This window comes from Magallana gigas, chromosome 2 (genome assembly GCF_963853765.1).
Source record: "Magallana gigas chromosome 2, xbMagGiga1.1, whole genome shotgun sequence".
In the NCBI taxonomy this organism is placed as follows: Eukaryota; Metazoa; Mollusca; class Bivalvia; order Ostreida; family Ostreidae; genus Magallana; species Magallana gigas.
This window is the reverse complement of record NC_088854.1, coordinates 27558802-27580563: the sequence shown is the minus strand read 5'-3', so window position 1 is coordinate 27580563 and position 21762 is coordinate 27558802. Positions and strand designations below refer to the sequence as shown.

At 36.5% G+C, this 21762-nt stretch overlaps 2 protein-coding genes across 4 annotated transcripts in view; one reads left to right on the top strand and one right to left on the bottom strand.

Annotated features, from left to right (window-relative positions):
• Positions 1-491: 491 nt before the first annotated feature.
• Positions 492-21762, bottom strand: part of LOC105348108 (ankyrin repeat and IBR domain-containing protein 1) — a 26704-nt gene continuing 5433 nt past the window's right edge. The window contains exons 1-24 of one of the 3 annotated variants that reach the window (XM_011457425.4): positions 19238-19293; positions 18222-18491; positions 17780-17993; positions 17544-17600; positions 17181-17306; positions 16864-16917; positions 16440-16557; positions 15870-16039; positions 15533-15621; positions 9500-9644; positions 8835-8986; positions 8463-8551; positions 8046-8176; positions 7407-7541; positions 6928-7014; positions 6666-6735; positions 6426-6568; positions 5994-6206; positions 5579-5738; positions 5362-5484; positions 4880-5003; positions 4348-4565; positions 3948-4109; positions 492-3751 (exon numbers count right to left, since the gene is read on the bottom strand). In XM_011457425.4, coding sequence (XP_011455727.3) covers positions 2721-3751; positions 3948-4109; positions 4348-4565; positions 4880-5003; positions 5362-5484; positions 5579-5738; positions 5994-6206; positions 6426-6568; positions 6666-6735; positions 6928-7014; positions 7407-7541; positions 8046-8176; positions 8463-8551; positions 8835-8986; positions 9500-9644; positions 15533-15621; positions 15870-16039; positions 16440-16557; positions 16864-16917; positions 17181-17306; positions 17544-17600; positions 17780-17993; positions 18222-18409 — 3999 coding nt within the window. In that variant the 5' untranslated portion in view covers positions 18410-18491; positions 19238-19293 and the 3' untranslated portion in view covers positions 492-2720. Of the gene's footprint in view, positions 3752-3947; positions 4110-4347; positions 4566-4879; positions 5004-5361; positions 5485-5578; positions 5739-5993; positions 6207-6425; positions 6569-6665; positions 6736-6927; positions 7015-7406; positions 7542-8045; positions 8177-8462; positions 8552-8834; positions 8987-9499; positions 9645-15532; positions 15622-15869; positions 16040-16439; positions 16558-16863; positions 16918-17180; positions 17307-17543; positions 17601-17779; positions 17994-18221; positions 18492-19192; positions 19294-21762 lie in introns of those variants that run through there. The other 2 variants (XM_011457418.4, XM_011457431.4) reach the window with 2 other exon arrangements.
• Positions 21103-21762, top strand: part of LOC105348134 (serine-rich adhesin for platelets) — a 14540-nt gene continuing 13880 nt past the window's right edge. The window contains exon 1 of the mRNA XM_011457463.4: positions 21103-21219. The gene's annotated coding sequence lies outside the window, so the exon portion shown is untranslated. The remainder of the gene's footprint in view (positions 21220-21762) is intronic.

Below are 21762 nucleotides of genomic sequence, written 5' to 3'. Positions count from 1 at the left end.
ACAATATCATATTTTACATATTATAATCTTAAAGGAACTACATGTATGAAATTTAGCCGGGACAGCATTTTCAACATTCAAACATGAATTTAACTACTCGAAAAACTTACATTTGAAACCTTTGGCTCAGATTCAGCATTCATGCCTGTCAAGTGCATCAGTATCATAAGATGGTCACAAAACGCACCCTCCATGCAAGTTTGGTGAAGATATAATTATCAAAGGGCACCTGCTCCAAAAACCTTAACCTTCTCAAGAATCTGAAATTCATGGCTCAGATTCAGCATCCAAGTCTTTAAAATCCATAAGTAGGTCAAGATGCACAATCAATGCAACTTTGGTGAAGAGAGGACAAGTAATATCTAAGATACAGGACCTGCAACAAAAACTTTAACCAGGTCGGGACACCGATGCCGACAATGGGGGGTATAGCATAAGCTCCCCCCAACTTCATCTCCATGATCTTAAAAAAAAAACCCAGCAACAAATCATTGGCTTTCACATTTTTATTGAATGTAGCCATTTTTATAGTTTGTTGGGTTACAATAAATCACAAGCCAAAATTCTGTTCAAGCATATTACACTTACTTCTGAAGGATATCGAAAGAGTTGACAAACATTACCTCTTCACTGCGTGTATTTACGTGTGAACTCATTTGTTCAATTGACACCAAGTATGACATAGGCTGATATACACTACACGAAAAGGGTTAAAAAAAGGTCTACAACAAAATAATTTGTTTCTCTCTTGTTGCTATCATTACAATAAAAATATATCATCTGATATGATAGGATTGGCACAGTATGAACACACCCCTAGGACCTATCGCAAAACCAAAATCCATGTGGAAGAGAGAGAACCCTGATTTTAACAAATAAAAAACAAGGGCGAAATAAAAAACAATCACTTTTTTTTTTTTTGCTATACAATAACAATTTGTTATTCTGTTTTATATATTATTCAGTTTTCTGGTAGAGTTTGTATTAAATTCATTGTAAAACAATATGTAACACAGGTTTACAATATATATTTTCGCTCACATATTACATGATAGTTATAACAAAGAAAGTATTTTATACACTGAGATCAATTCATAAAATTTACAACATAGCGAAAGAGAAAGAAAATGTTCCGAATGGGGAAAATTTTGCAATATCATCACGTATAAAAAATGTAAAGAATTAAACAATTTTATTTGGGTCAATCTATTCTAAAAAATAACACAAAAACCCAAAATACTTGAATGAGGTGTACAGTACTATGTTCCCCGTTTTAATTGTTTTTAAAATAAAAATCATTCAAATCCTTCAGCAAACAATTTCATGCAAGAAGAAATTTAATTGTTCACAATACATTTTGACCAATGTAAAAATGACCATTAAAAAAAATCTTGATTGATACTGCAAACGTATAAAATTGAAATCTCATTTTCAACAATACAAGCATAACTAGGATATTGATTTGCTTTCTATATGCATCTCATAAAGTTATCAATTACAAGGACTGCAACAAACATGAAAGATTGCTTTTCTTTGATGATAGAATATACCAAATCTTTTTAACAGTTTAAAAAATTCTTTGTCAAAAAAATTTGGTCCATAGAAAAAGCATAGATTTTGAGAGAGAGAGAGAGAGAGAGAGAGAGAGAGAGAGAGAGAGAGAGAGAAAGAGAGGTGTAAATGTTTTGAGCATTTTTTTTCCATATTTCATAAAAACAGTTTCATCTTCTGTTGTCTGGTAAATAGTTCTATTTTAAACTAATAAGACATAAACCACTTATCCCAAATGTCTGTTTACCTATAAAATACTCTATTTCATTCAATATGGAGCACAACATATGATTATCTTCTGCCTACATTATCACAACAAAATACAGACATACATGTATAGCACTGTACCAGAGTCAGCAACTTTCCTAATAATTGAAAGAATGATTGTATTTCAAACTTGTATTGTTTTTGCATTATCAACAATCACTTGATAAACAGTTATTATTTATAAAAACACCAGCAATTCTAAAATGAATTACATAGATAATCCACAACTTTTTCTTGGAGTAAAGGCAAAGGGAATTAAGTTGGTTACATTTTTTGTGTGTTTATATGTATTATTTAGTAATTATTAATATGAATTTCAGGCTAAATAATAATTAATAATTCTATAGGAGTTAGCTTGTCAGAAGATTGCACACAATATCTATATCCTAGAAATCTATAGTTTATATGAAAACTTGAGCCATTAACAATAGTTTTATGTAAGTGATTGTTAATAACAGCAGTCTCAATGAACACAAGAACAGAGTGTCTTCAACCAGGGGTGGGTAAATAAGGCAAATAACGTATCTCTCACAACATAAACAACCTCCGAAATATTCACCTGTCTTTCACTTTCAACAAAATTCTTCAGCCTTATCTTAAACAATAAGGTATTATGTCTTTCTCAATCTTTTCATAAAACAAATGATACGAATATACACATGTATAAATATTGACAAGCTCCTGCCACTAAAATGTAGATGTCTCATCTCATAAATTTGATACATGTACATAAGAACAACCAGTAGAGGTGTCTATCCCTGTATACAATACAGATTTTTCTTTATCAATAAATAAGTATAAATAAAACTCTTTTTTTTACATTCGGCTATCTAGAAAATGCACACCAAAGATAAAATATCAAGACAAATTCCAATATCACATGATGTGAAAGAATCTTCATATCAAACATACACAGATTCATCTCCACTTTCCAACATCTCATTTTCAAGATTTCCACTTGGTGGTACTCCATTTGCGAAATCCATATCATCTACATCTAGTAGCTGTACCGAATCCTTGCTTTCAGGAAAATTTAACTGGTCCAATGGTGGATGAATGCTTTCTTTCGCTTCGCTTTCTTCAGTTACCACATGACCCTCCCCTGTAGAGGAATCCACTGCTGCAGCATTCTCAGCACTCAATCCTACAGCCTCACTTTGGATTTGACCTTGACATCTTGTAGCCCAGGTTTCCACTTCTGATTCTAACTGTGCACTGGATTCCAGAATCATGGAAAAGTCTGAATCTGTTATCTTCTCAGAAGGCAAGGCGAGATCTTGCTGTGGCATCATCTTGGTTCGTTTTGTTTCATTATCACAAACAGTCAATGAATCCAGAAAGCCATCGGAGGGAGGTTTCAAAGAAGACAGGAATTTGTGACAAGCATCGTGTTCTGAGTCACTTTCTGGAGTATTCTCAGTATGAACATCAACATCTGTGTAATCTAGTGAACCTGTATTCAGCATATATGATTGTCCAGGGTAACCAAGAACCACGTGCTCTGGAGTTTCCGGGCTCTGCAACAGAAGAATGTGTTCATCTCCTGGAGTGTTGGCTGCCAATAGTCCAAAACTGCCCTTGGAGCTGTAAGCTTGGTCCCTGATTGGCGGATGTGCTTGACTGTTGTACCCTGTTGGTCCTGAAAAATGGGCGAGGGGATCGGTGTCCTCAGGCACTTTAGTGCTAGCCAGAAGAGCCAAGTTCTTCTCTTCCATGTCTCTGATTTTATCGGATTCCCCTGTGTGGAGATTGGAGACACTGATATCTTTAATGATCCCAAAGCAAGAGTTTGAGTTGGTTCTTCTAGGTGATGTGGGTATACTTGGACTAAACACCGGTAAGTGGTCACCTGAGGCATCGGGAAGGGGCCAGAGAGATGAGCGGGGGGTGGTGGGGGTTTGGTCCTCATTTGAACTTCTCCTTTCACTTTCAACTGCATTGAGAAAAGTCGCAAATTTAAATTAAGAATTATTTGTCATCTATATGACTGATTTATAAGCAGAGAAGAAACAAATTACTTCTTCAAAACATGCAAATTACAATATTTGATCAATATATGAGCAGGAACTGTAGTAACAAATCATTTCAAAACATACACATAAAACAATTTTTTTCATTAGATAACAAACCGGAAAAGTTGCAGTTGATACAGTCGTCATGGTCCAGGTCCTCTACACTCCTGTTGGGCACGCTTTGGACACAGAGGGCGCCCGTGTCATCGAATCGACTCCGCTGTTTGACAGCTCCTCTCTCCTGTGATCTCTGATCACTCTTAATGGTTTCCTGGAACTCTGTTAATTGAAAAGCAGCAACATTCTTCCATCATTTCCAAATAATTTCAAAATCATTTTACAATGCATTCTACCACAAATGACATTTGGAGGTCCTCAGATTAAGACTGGAAAATGATCAAACTTGTAATATAATAATACTGTTGTACATGTACATGCACCTACAGATAGATGTGTAGAGGCATCTAATACATTTTATAAACAAACATGGTGGATACAATCTGTGTTGCCAGCTAACCTGATGGACTGATCGAGGAGATCTCCAGGACTCTCTGTAGTTCTACATCCAGCTCCTCCAGCGCAGCCTGAATGGTCTTCTTTCCTTTTCCTTTCCCTCGTCCTTTGGAGCCTGGGGATTTCTGTTTGGGGGACTTTCTCTGTGACTTCGGGGACCTATGTCTGACAATGTCATCTGCACCCACTGGTGGTGCTGCAATGGCTTCCTCTGGAGGCACTCTGAAAAATTGAATTTCAGAAAGATATATTGTCATCTGGTTTAATATTAAAATTGAATTTCAGAAAGATATATTGTCATCTGGTTTAATATTAAAAATATCCTCTTATACCACAATTTTCGGTAGACTATAAATAAAAATCTGGCAGTAGGCCCCTGGGTCGTAAAACGTGGACAATCTCACTTTTGATCCCAGTCTCACTTTTCCACTTTATACATGTATTTTTGTAGTAAAAGCATGATTGAGATCTAAAGAGATCATGTCAAAGTTTTTGACTTGTGGGATAGAGAACTATCAGTGTCTTAAAGAACTCACTGAATAGAAATGGAGCCCCTATCTCCGGTGATGATTCCTTGGTCATGTAAATACTGTAGTCTGGACATTTCCAGGGCCCGGAGAAGGTCCATCTGTTCATCCATGATCACCTCCTGCACCGGCTCTGTCGGAATCAAAAACCACAGGATCAAATATCAATCAGATACTGATATTAACCACATGTATATACATTACTGAATCAATTCAATATCTGTGAACACAAGTTTTGGGATGTATTGTAGATCAACAATCTGCTATCATTATGATCATGTTATGTTAATTCATAGATGGTGGATACACACAAAGTAATAAAAATTTTGATCCCTAAGCAAACTTTGATGATTTCATGATACACATAGTCTAATTTATATTGAATGATATATTGATTCCAGATACATGTAATGTGGAGATGAGGCATTATAAAAAGTTAGACCCTGAACATAGGAAAAAGTACTCCTGTATTTACATGTATAGAGACCTACCTGGATGTTCAGGGTTTTCAAGCTTGTCTTCATACATGCACTGGCGACTGCAGTAGTCGTGAGTCTCTCCCGTTCGGGGGTTCTTGGCACGTGGGTTGTTACAGGACATCTTCTTGCATCTCCCTGCAAATAAAATTACCCAAAGAATTCAGAATGTAATAAATAGACTATCTGTATTAGATACAAAATAGACTTGTTTTTGTTCAGGGCTACTGACCTTCTGTGACTGTGTAGAGCTCCTCAGTATCTGAGTCATCACTGTTAGGCCAGTCTAGGACAGCCATAACATTGGTGTGGCGACCAGAGGCATCCTTGATCCATGGCTTTGCTGGATCAACCTCTTGTATTGATGCTAGAATCGCCTTCCTTAACTGCTCCTGTACAAAGTACAAAATTGATTTACAACACTTTTTATCTGAGTTCATCATAAAGTGCTAAATTCACACTAATATTGATATTTACTCAACTAAGTTGTTTTTGGAATAAATAATTAACATTGAATATACTAATATTTTCACATTGGGATTTAAGAGCTCAAAGTACACGTATCAATTACTTAATTTTTCATTTAGGAAAAAAAAATATTTTAAGTGCAATTTTTAATGATTCGATTTATTTTGGTGTAAACCTACATCTTCGGTGTCCATGCTGTACTTGCGCCTGCGATGTTTACGCAGTCCTGGCGGAGTTTCAGGGGGAACCAGCCCTTTAGATATCGCCAGTATAAACTCGTGTCTCTTCCTCTGCACCAACTGAGCCTGCTCAATGATGCGTTTCTTTGGCGTTCGCAAGTACAAGCGGTTCACCATTTGAGACAAGATTTCTGTTGTCTCCTCAAGTTCAGTCTAAAGAAGGGAAGATAATTAAGAAATGAAAAACATAACTAAGAAACTGGAATAAGTCAAACTGTTTAATTTTATATAAACAAAATGAATAAAAGAATGTGACCTTAGCTGATAATTGATTTTTAAAATAAACCATTAAACTTGTTAATAGAAATTCAAACATAAACTGGCAATTACATTAATCATATCTAAAATTTTTTAACAAATCTCTTTTTGTACCTGCATAAACTCAAACACAATTTTCATGTAGCCCGGTCCATCTAGATAGTAGCCGTACACATAGGAACATTTGAGGACTTTGCGAGCCTTTAGAAGCTGTTGGACAGCATGCTCAACAAACTGAGTCTCTGAGTTGGCCGAGGCTAAATAAATAGGGAAAAAAATTACATCTTATCAAACTCATGTGTGAACTAAAATATTATTATTTAATATGCAAAAAAACCACAATGAAAGCCTCACCTAGATCTGTTGCAGCCTCTGCTAATTTCATCATTTTGTTCTTGGTTGTATTTAACAATGGTTCTTCCAGCTAACAAATATAATAAAGTCATTCAACATTATAGTGTTTTAATATAAAAAAAGCTTCAATTATATGAACCTTTAAAATTCCCGTTACTTCATTTACAGAAGTAACCCAATAATGATAAATGTGAGTCTACATGTGAATTTAGGATGAACTGATGAAACAATTAAAAATAGTGTGAGCAGGTATGGCACTTACCTTATAGCTGTTCTCGTGGTTTTTAAAACGTGTGTAGTAATGTACAAACTTGTTCAACTCCTGCATTTTATGGTTCTGTTCCTCAGCCTATGATAAAAATTCAAAATTGATCAGAATAATTCAAAAGCATTAAGGATTAAAGATATTTTAATGTGTCCATACCATGCTCACTATGAGGATGGTATACTTTTTGCATCTGTTTAGTGTCTAATGAAATTAATACATTTAATTAACTAGTATCGTTACTTTCATCATTTGCCCACAAGTTATTGTACAGTACAAAATTTTCTTTTTAAAAATTATCAACTTGAAAGATATTCTCAGCTTTTAAATCATCATTCTGTAAAGAACCAGAATCATTAACAGTTGCGAAAAAAATCTACGCAGTTAAAAGAGAAACTAGACTGTTTTACTCACCATACTGTTTAAGCTAGAAATATCTTTATCTAAGCATTGAATGTTCCTTCTCAGTAACTGACCTGGCTTTGAGCTTTCTGAGTGGCTTCTTGGACGACTTTGACAGCTTCATACCGATTACATTTAAAGTAGCCCCCAGTGCTTGTGTTGTGTCTTTTCCACTGATCCAGGCATACCCAACAAAAGTCATATTTACACTGAAATTGAAAATAAATCACAATGGTACATGTAATTCAGATTAATTTTTGTGGATCAATCTTATTAATTTTTGTGGATCAATCTTATTCATTTTTGGGATCAATCTTATTAATTTTTTGTACCAAACTTATGAATTTTTGTGGAACAATCTTACTAATTTTTGTGGATCAATCTTCACTCGCTTATCAACATCATACTTGTATAACAATGAACACAGAGACACATGTAATTAAATATGTTAATTAATACCCATATTATTATACATTATAAATTTACATTTCTTTTTTCACGAGAATGATAAAGCAACTAAGGTAAGAAAATATATAAATAGTTTTATATGTAATATAATTTTAACATTTCCCAACGCCTAAGTAACCCCAAGTAAGTCCATTTTTTCATCAAACACTACACAGATAATAAAACAAAAGGAAACATTTAAATGTTACAAAAAGAGAATATTCCATGCTTTAGACAGAACAGGTTTTTTTTCCCTTTTTTTTCACCTTTGAGCATTTCATGTGGTTACAGCCTTCATTTTTCTGGATGGGGGACTTGCAGTTGGGGCATGGTTTTGAGTTGGTCACAAGCCACAGACAGTTGGCCGCAGTATTTGTGTCCTCCTCTGTCCCCCTGACTGGGAAAATAATAAAAACACACATAACCAAATAATATATAGCAAACAGTAAAAATGTTCCAAAAGAACAATCAAGTTCATGTCTTGCAAAGTCAGAGGAATTTGAATTTAAAAACTTTTTAGAATGATTGATAACTAGATACAACAGATATTAAAACTTTAGAGCTGTCATTAAAAAATTCTACATGTAGATCTATTTGCATGTAAATAATGGATATGCATGTATTTACACATATTGTATTGGTTAATTGTGACAAATTTTACATAGAAAGAATAGAGTTCATACTTTCCTCTGGCCGTATTTCTCCAATCCTCTGGAACCATTTTGTCCAGTTATCACAGCTGCTTGGTTCATGAGCTTCCCCTAAACAGTCCCTGTAAAATAAAGTGTTAAAATCTCTTATCTACTTATTCAACAGAGGAAAGATATCAATAAACAACATTTACACTGTCCATACAAATACATGTATATACTGAACAAACTACCTGTATTGTTTTAAAATACATATCACAATTATTACGATGAAAACTATCCATATGACTCAGACTAGAGAGACATACCAGCTAGTGGATAAAATATTCATTAATGGAATGGAAAATAACATAAAATTGATCAACCAAAATTTATTCTTAGCTCATGTAAAAACTGAACAGCTACCAGCAGTAATAGTGTCCATTTCCACAGTCCACTGCTCGAGATGTGTCCACAGGGATTTTCTTGTTCCGGTCGTCTTGATCGGGAAGTTTGACTGCCCGCCCACACCCGGGAAATGGACACCACTTGATGTTCGGGTTACTGTCCACAAACGCCTGCAAAAACAATATGAAAAAATATGAAAAATGATAAACTAGGTGGATTTAATAGGAGAAAATGAAGACTATTATGTTTTGACTTTTATTAACCTATAAAAAATAAACCCAGTACATGTACATGCAAATACAATGTGTTTTAGGTGAAAAATATTCTTAGAAGAAGTGATACCAAAAGTTTCTACCGGTAATCCATAAAGTGCATCTGTAAAATCTTCTTGCATTGTATAATCAAAGTTTACTTCCAGCAAACATCACTGAACCTATCATCTTTGTAATAAATGTAAATTGAAATATCCCATGAAAGTACATGTACATGCACATGCATGGCTTGAGTCTCCTTTTGAGGAACCCCCTCTTCCTTTTCTCATGCAAATTAATACTACCGGTAAACATTTCAACAAAGTATAAACTGGATGAACTGAAAGAATTTTCAGTTCCAAAATCAACTTTGACTAGAATGGGATAAAAAGCCATGTGTACCATTTAGATTTAAAAAAAAATCTGTAATACCTTTATGTCAAATTGGAGGTATCTTCTAGCCATATCTCGCGAGACGATGCCCTCAATCAGATCAACAGGGGCGAGTTTGTCGCACTGATAGGCAGGACACGTGATGTTGTGGGCGTCTCCTTCCTGTATCTTGAGATTCAAATATCTGTTTTAAAGAAAATTACTCATAATCAGGTCAATAAATCCTTTTCAAATCGCAGTTCAAACATTTTCAATATGCTCCTACATACATTTGTAAAATAGAAAAATATGTGTCAGTGTTTGCCTGTTCGAGAAGCTTCTGCATAAAAATCCTAATGATCTTTACATATGTTATTGTTTTCAGGGGTATCCTAGTAGCGAGGTGGACAATGCACTCGCTTCTCACCGCTGCGACCCGAGTTCGATCCCCATGATCGACATTGGTTGTATGTGATAGGGTATGGCGGTTGCCCACTTGGACACGTGGCTTTTCTCCGAGCACTCTGGCTTCCTCCCACATCAATGACCCCCTCACGCTAACATTCGGGCCAATGAGAGATACTAATATAAGTTGTCGAACTTGTTTATCAATCGTTGTAAAATAAATAAAGTTTAGTTTAGTTTATTTTCAGGATAAATAGCCATCTACCCAGAATGGATAATCTGCTAATATATCTCAAGATTTCCTAAGAAAGCTGTCAAGATTTCGTGGTTTTAATGTATTTAACTAATCATTTACTAATGTACTGTGTATATATATATTTCAGGTATCAGTCATCCTTATTATTAAAGATATAAACCTAGGAAGATGTTGACTCTCATTTATGACTGATACTCAACTAACAGCTTAACCACAGTTAATTTACAATGCCAGTTCTACAGTGCCCTATAGACGGCTGTAATTGGAAATCTCAGGACCTGGATGAAGCATTTGCCGCTGCTCTAACCACTGCTCTACAGATTCATGACAGAACCGTCCACCCACCTCTGGCTCAACCGTCAACGCACAAGTTAAAATTAGACCCACCTTCTATAGCCACAGGATGTGATCCAGATCAATGGTCTGCATTCACCAGACAGTGGAAGATGTACAAAACAGGGATGGCGATCACAGACAATGTCTTGCCTACAGCCCTTTTCTACTGCTGTGACCCTTATCTGCGTACAGATATTATGCGTGACCTTCAAGGTGATGTTGCCAGTATGCTAGAGACAGATCTTTTAAAGGCAATCAAAAGGCTGGCCGTCAAAGAAGAAAGCACACTGGTCCAACGCATAAAATTGAACAGAATGACTCAATCACCTGGTTCAAATATCAGAACTTTTTTGGCCAGTCTCAGAGGCCAAGCGTCATTGTGCCAGTATAAAGCAACGTGTAAAGAATTAGGTTGCAACCATATATTTGACTACAGTGATGAGATAATCAAGGACAATTTAGTAAGAGGTATTGCAGACCCAGAAATTATGTCTGACCTGCTAGGTGACTCCAAGACAGATAGAACACTAGAAGAGACTGTATCATTTATTGCTCAGAAAGAGCAGGGTAAAGTCACAAGGAGTGCAGTAGGAGATTCAGCTAGTGCCATGAGTGCCACATGTAATACTCAAAAAAGACCGCAAGCAGCTGGAGCCAAATGTTGGGCTTGTGGTGGTCCTGCTCACGGACAGAGGAATGATCGCAAGGCCAGGTCTAGATACTGTGAAGCTTGGACATTCACATGTGCTAAATGTACAGTCAAAGGTCATTACACCAAATCATGCAGCAAGTGCACTACCTGTGGAGTATGGGGCCACCGTGATGCATCTTCTAGAATCTGCGCTCAAGGCAAGGGCCACAGGAACCCGCCCAATCAAGGGAAATCAACCAAAGATCCAGAACAAGAACAAGTTGGTTATATCTATGAGCAGCTGTGCACTACATCTGAACAGACAAACCAAGTATCACGTCTTGAACATCACATATTTGATGGACACTGGGTGGCTAGACCTTCAAAACCACACCCAATGCTCCTGGTGAACATGACACCCCTACCTAAGGACCATGCATCGTTTGGACATCCCATTCAAGACACCTCTCAGCTAAAGACAATCACTATGTCCATGGTGGCTGATACAGGATGCCAGAGTTCAATCATACCTTTACAATCTGCAAACAATCTTGGAATAACAGAAAAGGATCTCCTTCCAGTCAAACTTGTAATGCGTGGAGCTATAAAGGAAGACCTTGGTGTAATTGGAGCAGTCGCAGTAAGCATCACAACAAAAGACGCTACTAGCAGTGCCATGTCAACACGTTTATTGTGTTATGTCTCTGATACCATGGAAAAAGCTTTCATTTGCAGAGAAGCACTCATATCTCTGGGAATTATTCACACTAACTTTCCTAATGTATCAACAGTCACATCTCCAAACATTGCTGCATCTATGGAAAACTCTGAAGATGCAACCTGCTCTTGTCCTAGACGTCGACCTTCACCACCACCTGTTCCCACATCTTTACCACCCGGTCTGAAGGCCACAGAGGAACATGTAGAGTCACTAAAAGAGTGGCTTCTTGATTACTATGGTGCTACAACATTTAATGTATGTGAACATCAACCTCTACCACTTATGAATTGTGAGCCTCTCCAACTCCATGTTGATCCTAATGCCACACCGGTAGCAGTCCACAAACCAGCACTTGTTCCTATCCATTGGCAGGATAAAGTTTATGCTGATCTTGAGAGGGATGTTCGCATTGGTGTACTGGAACAAGTAAGTCAAAACACACCTACAACTTGGTGCTCAAGAATGGTGGTAACCAGCAAGGCTGATGGCACTCCAAGGCGGACAGTAGACCTACAACCACAAAATCGACATTCTGTTCGGCAAACACATCATGTCCCAAGTCCTTTTCATCTGGCTGACCGTGTCCCTCAAGGTATGAAAAAAACAGTGACAGACGCTTGGAATGGGTACCACTCAGTGCCTATTCGTGAAGAAGATCGCCACTTTACAACATTCATCACACCATGGGGGCGCTACAGGTACAAAGTTGCTCCACAGGGATTCATGGCCAGCGGTGACGCTTACAATCAACGATTTGATGCTATTATATCAAATTTCAACGACAAGGTTAAATGTGTGGATGACACATGTATGTGGGCGAACTCCATTGAAGCAGCATTTTTTCAGGCATGTGAATGGCTCGACCTGTGTGCTCGTAATGGCATTACATTAAACCCAAAGAAGTTTCAATTTGCTCAAGACACTGTCAATTTTGCAGGACTTACAATCACTCTAACAAACATACGACCAAGTACTAAGTTCCTAGATGCAATTAGCAACTTCCCAACACCAACTGACATTACTGGTGCAAGAGCTTGGTTTGGGCTTATAAACCAAGGAGCATATGCATTTGCCATGGCAAGACAAATGAAACCTTTTCGTGCTCTTTTGAAACCATCCACAACATTCTGCTGGACAAATGAATTAGATGAAGTATTTCACAAATCTAAAGAGATCATTATTCAGGAGATGAAGGACGGTGTTCGTCTTTTTGACCCTGCTCGTATGACATGCCTAGCTACCGACTGGTCTGTTGACGGAATTGGATTCTTTTTGATGCAGAAGTACTGTCAGTGCTCAAGTAAAACCCCTACCTGCTGTAATGACGGTTGGAAACTATGTCTAGTTGGCAGCAGATTCACCCATCCAGCAGAAAGCAGATATGCTCCTATTGAAGGTGAGGCCTTGGCTGTTGTGTATGCACTTCACCAAACACGCTACTATGTTCTTGGTTGCAAAGACCTTCTTGTTGCAACTGACCACAAGCCACTACTCCAGATTCTGAACGATCGATCGCTCACGGACATCGACAACAGACGACTCCTCAACCTCAAAGAGAAAACTTTAGGGTACAGGTTCACGATTATTCATGTACCAGGCAGAAAGAACCTTGGGCCAGATGCAGCGTCACGGTATCCTGTTGGACCACCAGATCGTCTGAACTTACCTGGTGAAGCACCTGAACTTGATTCCTTAGTTAACATGACTGCTCATTATCATGATGCACTTACCAGTCTATGTCTACATACAGAGGATAATGATACAGCTAATGACACCTCCACAGTTGCTGCTGCCACTTGTGCCTTGAATGCTGTTATCACAGTTGTTACTTGGAGCATGGTTCGTGAGGCCACTGCATCAGACCCTACATTTGTAAATCTCATCAGGCAGATGGAAGCAGGGTTCCCAGAAGACTACAAGGAGCTACCAACAGACTTGCGTCCTTACCACCGCTTTGCATCCAGTTTATGCACCGTGGATGGTGTAGTTCTTATGGGCCAACGAATTGTTATACCTCCAGCTCTTCGCAAACCAGTACTCGATGCTTTACACGCAGCCCACCAAGGAGTCAGCGCTATGCGTGCAAGGGCTATGGACTCTGTATATTGGCCTGAGATCACAGTAGATATTGCCAGGGTGAGAGACCAGTGTGTTCACTGCCATCAGATGGCCAAGTCAAACCCTATGCAGCCACCATCTGACATAACACCTCCAGATTATCCATTCCAGATGATTTGCAGTGACTACTTCACATATAACAGTAATGACTATGTAGTTATTGTTGACAGGTATTCAAACTGGCCAATGGTATACAAGTCTGAATCAGGTGCAGAAGGACTTGTCAAGAGACTTCGTGAGACTTTCGTGACATTTGGCATCCCAGAGGAGTTGACGTCTGATGGAGGTCCACAGTTCACAGCAGGGAAGACTCAAGAGTTTTTAAAAGCCTGGGGAGTTCGTCATAGACTTTCATCAGTTGCAAACCCACACGCTAACTGCAGGGCTGAGATTGCGGTAAAGACAGTAAAACGCATGCTGGTGGACAACATTTCTGCTGTTGGATCTCTGGATGTTGACAAATTCCAGAGAGCTTTACTGATGTACAGAAATTCGATTGACCCAGAGACAAAAGCATCACCAGCATTGATTCTGTTTGGACGACCCATTCGTGATGCCATTCCCATACTGATGGGTAGATATTCTCCACATGAAACATGGACTGAGTTAATGTCTCATCGAGAGATGGCTCTTGCCAAACGTCATTCAAGGGAACATGAACGGTGGAATGAACACACTCATCACCTGCCAACACTACAGGTTGGAGATCATGTATACATTCAAAACTTGGTAGGCAACCATCCCAGGAGATGGGAACGTACAGGAACAGTTGTTGAAGTACGCCAATACCACCAGTATGTTATACGTGTAGATGGCACAGGCCGAGTAACTATCCGCAACCGCCAACACTTACGAAAGTTCACTCCTTTTCAAACCAACCAAACACAAGGTACTTTGATGGCACCAACTGCAGTTCAACATCAAGAAGTGATCTTGAGCTCTCCAACTACATCCAAGACGACACAGCCACAAGTGCCCAAGATTCCAGTGTCTTTATCACCAACAAGAATCTTAAGTCAACCAGCTGCATTGAATGAGACACCTATTATAGTCCCCACTCAAAAACAGGCGACTCAGACTCAGACAATTCAACAGCCTACACAAATAGATTTGGACCAGTCATTCCACCACACCCCTGAACCAGATGTACCTTCTAAGTCTAGGATACCACGTGCTCTATCCCGTCTTCAGCCACACAATAAAGCTGGAGAAAAGGAACTATTGACACCACGAAGACCGCCCCGCCGCAACACAACAGAACATAACATTGATGAATCAGGAACTGATTAATGAATTATGCATAGACATTGATAAGTGAATCTAGAGACTTTGCGTTTAAAATTGTGAAAGGACATCATACGTTTAATCTTGTTCGCGTCCGGAAGACTTTAACAGAACATTCCTGAAGATTTATTTTCTAATAGACTTGACTTTATTTGTTTAAGTTTTTTTTTTGTATACAAAAAAAACTTGTCCCCGGGGGAGGAGATAACTAATCATTTACTAATGTACTGTGTATATATATATTTCAGGTATCAGTCATCCTTATTATTAAAGATATAAACCTAGGAAGATGTTGACTCTCATTTAGTATTAATGTCTTTTTATTAAATATTTGACTCTTACTCTTTCCAACAGTCTTTACAGAACACATGGTCACAGGTCATTCCAACATGAGAGTCCGACATTACAAAGGAATCCATGCAGATATCGCACTGTAAAATATAATAAACATGTTGAGTAATTCAAGAATAAAACAAAAAAAAAGAAAAAGAACAAACCATGAAGAGAATGGGTCTTTTCATTCACTCAAAACCCCCCCACCCCCAAAAACCTTCAGAATATCTTAAGCAAAATTTCTTTATTTTGAAAAAAAAAAAACCACATGATTTTACCGACAATAACGATTTCTAGCAAAGTGTTTGCTGGTAAAAAACATTATTACATTAAGAAATGTTCTTACAATTCCAGTGCACTTCTGCTGTGTCTCTAACCGGGGCTGATCTGTGTGAAGGGAGTGCTGAACGACTGGTTTATCACAGAAAATACTGGAGGGAGGGTGGACCCCGGATTTCTCACAGCAGTGCTTTGGGTCCGTCATCCACGCCTCCAGCAACATCTCCCGGGACCATTCTACAATTGTACAAGAACAAAATTGTAGTTGTATAGAATAAAATAATTCCAAGTTATGAGAACTTTATATAATGTTACAGATATTCATTCATGCAATCCTAACAAATGGGATCCTTGTGGGAGCATTATGTACAAAATACTGAAGAGTTTGGTAAGGTTCACTTTGAAAAAAACTACAAAAGACAAATAAAATCTGCAAACTTTTAATTGTTTTGGTACATGTACTAACCCTAGAATCACAGAATGATAATTACCATGAAATTCACATTAAAAAAAATCCTATATGTATCTTAAATTTTTTACATGAACATGTACCAACAGTCTATGAAAAAAAAATGACTTTGTTGTCGTTCATTAAAACAAATTAACAGTGAATTTGATAACCTTTGAAACAACTGACCATAATTTCGGAGCAGTGCTTCGGCTGTAAACAGGGGAACACTTAACATGTCTGCAGTTTCCACCAGAAGCTGATCCTTTGCCTCCTGTAAATCCTGGGCCCGTAATCCACTGTACTCCTGTAAACACAGATTTTATTGTGAGGTCATCTTACATAAAATCTTCAATAAACTAACAGAATCATTAACACTTAATAAATTGAATGAACTCAGGATGAGCAAAATTCATATCATTTTTAGCTTTGAAAATTAGGGTTTAATAAAAATTGAAAAACCCAAAATCCCTAACTGCAACTCTCTGCTATAACATATGGCATTGGAGATTTTATTTTTTACATATCCAAATGCAATCTGACAATTCAAAGAAAGTAACTTTTAATTTGAACTTGATTCACACAATAATGAATCAGTTCCTTGTACATGTACCTCAGTTTCCACAATAGATGTCACATCTTCAGCTTCATCTTCATTACCAACACTCTGAAAAAAAAAAAAAAACCAATATGAAAACTTGTGTAATTTACAACTCAAAATCATTCACAGATACCAGTACATATACTTACTGATACATATGTTTTTTCAATTTTGTTCTATACATGAAGCAGAAACTCAGAAGTCATAAAACTTAGTCAAGCTTACTGGTACATGTACTGTTTACAGAAGGCATATATAAAGGAGGAGCGAGACTGACATAAAAATTGAGCTTGAGTTTAATGGCCCAAGAGGCAAGATGGCCGACTTACGGAGAAGACCATCTTGGACTCTAGGTACAGGGCTATCTCGGCGTGGCCGCCTTGCTCTGCACAGTCACATGGTGTCTGCCTTTCCTTGTTCTCTGTGAACAGTGGGGCACCAGACTGGACTAATTTCTGCAGGCATAAAGAAATGTCATTGAACAAAAAGGAATCTCAAATGATCTACAATCTTACATATACTTGAATGCAATTTGGCTACAATACAATATTGACGCCAATATCTGCAACTTCTAATATCACATTTAGCTAGTTTCGATATATATTCATACCGTAATTGTTGAATTAAATTTTAAAAAAAAGATAACGTGAATGCTTCTTAAAATATAACTGCAAATTTGCACATAGACTTACTTCTACGCAGTATTTCAGTCCAGATAATGCTGCATAATGAAGCGCTGTGTTGTCATTCTGCAAAAACAAAACAAATTAAACTTAGTGCTTAATTTGAAACATATTTTCATCACAATTTGAAAATTATTATGAAGTTAACCTTAACATATAAATTAACAACCAGCAAGGGTTTTCTCGTCCTCCCCTTTTATTTTTGGAAAAATTTGTTATGGGCTTTGCATAACATTTTCCTATACCTCATCTTGGGAGCCAAGGTCTACTTTTTCTTTATCTCCTCCCTCTGTTTCTGATCCTCTCCACTTCAACAGGATCATTAGACAGTCTAGTCTCTTCCTTTGAACAGGGTAAAACTGGGCATTTTCTGGCTTTTCCATACAAACACAGATCAGGCTGGTTTCCTTTTTTCCATTTGTTTTGTTAGGATTACCACTATGGTCATGCAGGAAAATCCTGAAAAAAGGAAAATATTTCTTTAAAAAATCTTAGTTTTTTTTCAAATATAAAACACAATATTTTTCAAAGACTATTTTCCCAGGTTGTAGACATTTGTTTAGTATAATCTTTCTGAAGTTGGGAAATAAGTTATCTTCCTTTTTGTCGAAAAAAAATTCAATCAACTTTGACTAACCAGCCAATTTTTATTAAAAACAAATTCTTGCATTCATTGATTATAACAACCTTAAAAGACTTTTCATTGCATGTCTGGCTGCATAATGTAAAGGAGTTTCATGGTTGTGATGGTCGCCATATGAACAGTTTGGGTCAAGTCCCTTCCTGAGGTCGCTGTTGTTGTTATAGAGATGAAGTGCTGCAACTTCGTCTCCATTGCTCAGGTGTTTGCGAAACTTGGATGATGAACTCCCCATCCCGAGGACTTGATTCTTTTTTATTCATTCATTGTATTCCCCCTTGTCTCATCGAACATTTTAAGTCCTAGACAAACACCCCCTGAACAAAAAAAATTTCAAAATGAGTATAGAATACATTTTTATCAAATAATTACATTTAACTTTTTGAATTTTTTCCAGAGACAATATGTCCATGCTTTCTTGTTCTGTCTGAAAAATTAATTGGGGAAACTATATATTACAACACCAAAACTTGGAAAAAAATAACTACATATGAGCTAAATAACTTTCTGCATGACTGTAAGTTTTTAATAGCATAAAATTGAGAGAAAAAACATAGATAATTATTACTGAATATCTTATATAACTGATGCATTTAAATTGCACAAAAATTTGAAGTAATTTGTGATGCAATGATTATGACAATAATAGCATACACTGCACCCTGAAATTGGTTTTCCTGTTAGACATGTCTCATATTCAGAACAGTTTCCAAGAACATCAATTCTTAGAACCCAGCATACATGTATGTATTTTAAAAATGCTACAACATGCAGACATGACAAAATTTATGTCTGCCATAAATAAAAAATATTCAAACAAAAATTATTTTTTTGATTTCCCAAGAAACAAGCGTTAAAGGTGATATGATTGTATCAATCGTTATTTCCTAGACATTGAACAGCTGAGCAAAGTGAAAGACAAAGGAAATATTGTCTGGAATTACTGACGACACAATAGCGAGAATTCAGTGTATAACTTCCATAAATTTGCAATAAAAAGTGATATAGTCTACTTAACCAATTCCATTAAGAATCAATCAAGTCACAAAATGCAAAATATTACATCAAAAATGTATGTTTTCTCATTTTTGGTGTTTATTTCCGGTGCTGCAGAAATGTTAAAATTTATGGATGCGGATAGTAACGGAAAATTTCGATAATAGTGTTTGATTCATCACAAATATTGATTTTAGATATTTCATCATCTTGCACCCATATCAATTCAAACAACTTTTCTTTTTTAACGAATATATAATTCTTTATTTTAAAAAATCCACGTAAGTCTCCTGTTTATGAGCATCCATGTAAAGAACTAAGTGCGGTTTTATGCAATTTTTGCCCCCCAAAATCGAAGTTTTAGAAAGAGCTTTAAAATAAGGTGAAAGATAGTTAAAATCATATTGGAAATAAAGGTGTAAAAGGTTATCACCACAGTGACGTCATAATGTAGAAATGACGTCATGAATATTGCATTATTTTGTTAAATTGATGTTTTGTAGCAAAATATGGGTGTTTTCCGATGGTTTTTCGACTGGGAAACATCGAGCGCAGGCTTGCTCAAGTACCATATTTTAGTATAATGTGTATAACTATCTGAAGAAAAGTATATGTTCAAATCGCGCTTGAGCAGACCTGCGCTCTATACTTCCGAATGCAAAATATAGAGCAAAAATGAGAATATTTTCATTTGTTTGCAAATTTGCGGGAATTGGGCCATTTAGGTGACGTCATAGATACACAGCGAATGAGCAATGATGACTGAAATCATTATTAAAGTTATAGGCATCCTCTATACAATGATTTGTGAAGATTTTATTTTTATACGATACTATTTAAAAATTGGTTGAAATCGGGGGCAGATAGTTGACCATACCACACATAGTCCTTTTACTTAATAAATAAATTTAAAAACTTGCCTTAAAAATCAGAATAATTCACGAATGATAGTAGCTTGTTAAGAAAAAGGGTAAGAATGAGTTTTGAAAGTCCTTTAATCCCCCTCCCCGGGTATTATGTTTAAACAGACTTGTTATATAAGCAAGTTCTCACCGGGTAAATATAATCAGTTCATAATGGGGAAGACCCACGTACTGGAATATTGCTTTTTTTTTTTTATTGAATTACGTACATGAGGGCAGCGAAGTACATTTTTTTTTACTTTCACATATAGATCGATTCTGGCAAAACCAGCTAAAAGAGAAAACTGTACCCAAATGTGCTAGGGTATTTTACAAGCTTTCAAAAAAGTATACGGAATTTGAATATAAACAGTGTACAATAGTTAATGACTCGTTAAGTATAGTTTACGTGAACCTAGTTTATCTATATTTTTGTCAACCATAGTTAACGCGATCACCTATGTTTCAGAAGTGTGAATTATAATTCACGTTAAAAACAACCATATGCGATTTTACAACATAGTTTATCTGATAAATATAGTTTCACGATTTGTGAAACTTTGATTGACAACTCTTAATTATAGTTATTGAATGTTAATAATAGTTTACAGATGTGAATCTATATATTTAATTATCAGCAAAATTTATCGTTGATGTTTAAAACTTAAGTTAGCATTCGTTAACTTTAGTTTAGAATCGGTTTTACAGATGAAAACTATAGTTAACGGTTCGTTAACTATAGTTAACAGTCGACAAAACTAGTTTTATTATTAACTGTTAAACTATGTGTAGCTTAATTTTAGTGAATTTGGCGTGCCATAATAAGAAGCTTCCTCGTACATCGTAAATCCCCAATATATATTTATGTTTTATACTATTTCCTTTTTGTCTCAGTACGTCAGCATCAAGCCTACACGTGCATGTTTATCAATAAGTGGATTTTTCCGGGCATCTATGTGCGCACTTAACATTTGGCTCCAAGAGATTTGACAAGGAGACAGTTTTTGTTTTTCTGCATGACTGTATCTAAATATACTCACTAATTCTCAGTAAACATTTATAGATATATATTCAGATACAACTCGATATACAAGTACTTCAGCATGTAATGAAGGAAGCTATTATTTTCTCATCGTAGTGAAAAAAGGTAATATAATCTCTCTCTCTCTCTCTCTCTCTCTCTCTCTCTCTCTCTCTCTCTCTCTCTCCCCAGTGAATGAAATAATCTAAACGAAGACGGACACGAGTAGTAAGATGGCACAAAACACAATAGGCGAATAGTACAATTTCTAACTGTAGTCAAAATGACTATTTTACTATAAGACATGCACAAAGAAGAACAACAAATTGGCTCAAAATGTGGTGACGAGAATCGTGGTAATCGTTGTAAGAACCATTCTAGTTATACGTACAACAAGATACATGTGGCGGATGCGACTATGGCCACGAGTTTATGGACTTTTATTAAAATTATTTTCCGAAAGCTTTCAAATATTGGGATACAAAATGATATTTCTTATGTTCATGTACATGTATAGGAGGTAATCGGTAAATGGTCTTTTGTTGTTGTTGTTGATTGAAATTACATTGTAGTTTGTGTTTCATTAGACCTTAATTGGGCTATCATCGGACAAAAATATGGAACAATACAGCACTTTAAAAGGCTTCTTAGTAGTTTATCTATCATGAT